Genomic DNA, 3,835 nt, shown 5'->3' on the forward strand with positions numbered 1-3,835 from the left:
AAATCACTTTTGCAACCCATGGGGCTCAGAACATTAACCTTTAAAAATGAGGGCTTAGACAAGATAGATCCAATTAGATGAAGTAAAATTTCTGGTATTAACCCAATACAAACTAGTTTTTCCCCCTGTGGACTAAGAAAATAAAAAAATATATATTCTTCTGAATTTTTCCTTGGAGTTTTATTTTTAAGAACTACTCAGGCTTTTTTTCTTTCTTTGCTGCGTCTACTGCGAGAATGAAAACCATTCTCAGCAATCAGACTGTCGACATTCCAGAAAAGGTCGACATTACTCTGAAGGGACGCACAGTTATCATGAAGGGCCCCAGAGGAACCCTGCGGAGGAACTTCAATCACATCAATGTAGAACTCAGTCTTCTTGGAAAGAAGAAAAAGAGGCTCCGGGTTGACAAATGGTGGGGTAACAGAAAGGAACTGGCTACCGTTCGGACTATTTGTAGTCATGTACAGAACATGATCAAGGGAGTTACACTGGGCTTCCGTTACAAGATGAGGTCTGTGTATGCTCACTTCCCCATCAACGTCGTTATCCAGGAGAATGGGTCTCTTGTTGAAATCCGAAATTTCTTGGGTGAAAAATACATCCGCAGGGTTCGGATGAGACCAGGTGTTGTTTGTTCGGTATCTCAAGCCCAGAAAGATGAATTAATCCTTGAAGGAAATGACATTGAGCTTGTTTCAAATTCAGCGGCTTTGATTCAGCAAGCCACAACAGTTAAAAACAAGGATATCAGGAAATTTTTGGATGGTATCTATGTCTCTGAAAAAGGAACTGTTCAGCAGGCTGATGAATAAGATCTAAGAGTTACCCGGCTACAGAAAGAAGATGCCAGATGACACTTAAGACCTACTTGTGATATTTAAATGATGCAATAAAAGACCTATTGATTTGGAAAAAAAAAAAAAAAAAAGAACTACTCAGGTTATACATTTTCAGAGTTGGGATTACACACAAATTTTATGTGACAGATACTATTCTTATTTGATTGATTTGGGGATCTTCATGAATATTCTGAGACTATATACATAAACTTATATTATTTCAGATATGTCAGTACGTGAAATTTGAAAGGTCACAGGTTTTACTCTAAGTAACATTTGGGAGCCTGGGAATTTCTGGAAGAGCTTGGATTTTAATGGTTTTTATTGATTGCTAAAATATAGGAGTTTATGAAGAAAATACTGTGAAATACGCATAGTGTTTTACTCATAATTGAATTGAAGTTATTTTACAGGAAAATTTGGATCTGTATGAATTGCATACATTAAATATATTATGGTGCCTTAATAATAATAACATTTTTGCACCATATACTTTTATAAATGCTTACTAGTATTAAAGAATCTAATTCTCCCATCTGAGGCATAGAGATATTCACTAGTCTGCCCAAAATCAAAAGGATTATTTGGTTCCAGAGTCTGCTCTTAGCTGTCAGAAGTATAACAATTCTATAAAATATCATGCTGTGCAGCCTTTGCAAATTATGATGTAAATGTGTATTTCTTGAAATACAAAGGTATTCATGAGAAACCAGAAATAACAAAGCAGATTGGTATATAATTTAGGTACATATTCATATATGTGTGTATCACATACATAAATGTTTCATAAAATCCATTTTTATTCTCCTAATGGTGATCTTAATCTTTTCAAATATACAGTTATTATACGACATTTCCAAATAGTTCAATTTTAAGAATGAAGTAGTGTATTTTGCCTTTTTCCTGACCTGAGTAAAATTTTTTTAAGTAGCACATCTTAATTTCTTAGGGCATTTTTTTTATTTTATTTTATTTTTTTTTTTTTGTCTAAAGTTGGAATTATTTACATGCAACTCTATATTCATCATGTATTATGAATTATCAGATGCATTTTTACATTACAACTTCCTGACTTTTTGTGTTTTAATTTCTTTGTTTGAAAGCTTCGTTGAATATTATATGACCAACAGTCCCAATTTGCCTGGGACTGAGCAGCTTCTTGGGACATGAGACTAGTTGTAAAACTGAGACAGTCATGAGCAAATCAGGAAACTTGATTGCCCGGACAGTGTTGTGATGGTTAATATTGAATGTCAACTTGATTGAATTGAAGGATGCAAAGTATTGTTCCTGAGTACATCTGTGAGGGCATTGCCAATGGAGATTAAAATTTGAGTCAGTGGACTGGGAGAGGCAAACCCACTCTCAATCTGGGTGGGCACCATCTAATCAGCTGCCATCATGGCTTAAATAAAAGCAGGCCAGACTGGCTGAGCTTTCCAGCCTTCATCTTTCTCCTGCACTGAATGCTTCCTGCCCTCGAACATCAGACTCCAAGTTCTTCAGCTTTTGGACTCTTGGACTTACACCAGTGGTTTGCCGGGGTCTCTCAGGCCTTTGACCACAGAGAAAAGGCTGCACTGTCAGCTTTCCTACTTTTGAGTTTTGGGACTCAGATTGGCTTCTTTGCTCTTCAGCAGACGGCCTTTTGTGGGACTTCACCTTGTGATCGTGTGAGTCAATACTTCTTAATAAACTCCACTTTATATATACATCTGTCCTATTAGTTCTGTCCCTCTAGAGAACCCTAATACAAGTGTACACCTTTAAGCAAAATGTATTTACCTTAAGAGAATAATAGAAATATCTGTACTTATACCTGAATAAAGATAAATAAATAGAGGAATATATTGAGAAAGAGAAAGGAAACGATGATTGGGAGTTACAGGAAGAAAGGGAAAGACTCACACATGTAAAGACCACAGATCTTTGGTGGGGTGCGGTGGCTCACCCCTGTGATCCCAGCACTTTGGGAGGCCAAGGCGAGTGGATCACCTGAGATCAGGAGTTTGCGACCAGCCTGGCCAACATGGTGAAACCCCATCTCTACTAAAAATACAGAAATTATCCGGGCGTGGTGGCAGGCGCCTGTAATCCCAGCTACTTAGGAGGCTGAGGCAGGAGAATCGCTTGAGCCCAGAAGGCTGAGGTTGCAGTAAGCTGAGATCGGGCCACTGCACCTCCAGCCTGGGCAACAAGAGCGAAACTCTGTCTCAAAAAAAAAGAAAAAAAAACCTACTGATCTTTGTGCATTTTTGTATGTATGTATGTGTGAAAAGATATATATTTACACATCTAGCTCTCTATGTATATGTAGAAATGTAGACATGATTAGAAGGGAGAGAGAGAATAATATTATAGTCTTAATTTTGATACTTATCAGTAACATAATTTATTCATTATATAATTATAATATATAATTATAAATTTAGAAATATTTTTTATGTTTTTAAAATACTTTATTAAAAAAATACTAAGTCCAGCTGCGTGTCTCTTGCCTAGGTCAAAAAAAAGTCTATCCACAGAAATTCTTCAGTGCTTTCTTTCCCTTGTTAGGATTATACATGAAACCTGCCATGTATCAAAGCTATGAAATTGTGAGAAAGGCCTAGCCTCTGGTCCTCTGAAGTAACCATTGCTTCTTGCTAAATGATGCTCTGTAAAATGTTGGCCCAGATCATCTTCTAAAAGTTTTCAGAGCTCTGGCCCTCACCCAAGGTCCCTCTATTGGACTTAGACGAAGCACTCAATTCAAGCCTAGAAACTGAGTTACCTTCATAGACATCCAAGCAGCTGTCACCCAGCTGAGAAGACTCCTCTTCTGTGGCACTCTGTGGTGGAGAGATACACCATTGCTTCTCATGGCACCCACAAAATTCTGCCCTCCTCTCTGGTTTGCGAGAGCCTTTTCCCAGAATAGCCCTTCTCTTTCTAGCAAGGCATGCAACGCCTGCCCACCCACTTTTGAAAACCAGGTTCAAACCCCTTTAGGG

At 37.8% G+C, this 3,835-nt stretch overlaps 1 protein-coding gene across 1 annotated transcript; it reads left to right on the forward strand.

Moving 5' to 3' along the window:
- The first annotated feature begins 209 nt into the window (after positions 1–209).
- On the forward strand, positions 210–934 carry LOC100459922 (large ribosomal subunit protein uL6-like). Its single transcript, XM_054522345.2, has one exon. It carries the CDS (start codon positions 237–239, stop codon positions 813–815), a length of 579 nt encoding a protein of 192 aa, XP_054378320.2. The 5' UTR covers positions 210–236; the 3' UTR covers positions 816–934.
- Positions 935–3,835: the final 2,901 nt, after the last annotated feature.

This window comes from Pongo abelii, chromosome 8 (genome assembly GCF_028885655.2).
Source record: "Pongo abelii isolate AG06213 chromosome 8, NHGRI_mPonAbe1-v2.0_pri, whole genome shotgun sequence".
Classification (NCBI taxonomy): domain Eukaryota; kingdom Metazoa; phylum Chordata; class Mammalia; order Primates; family Hominidae; genus Pongo; species Pongo abelii.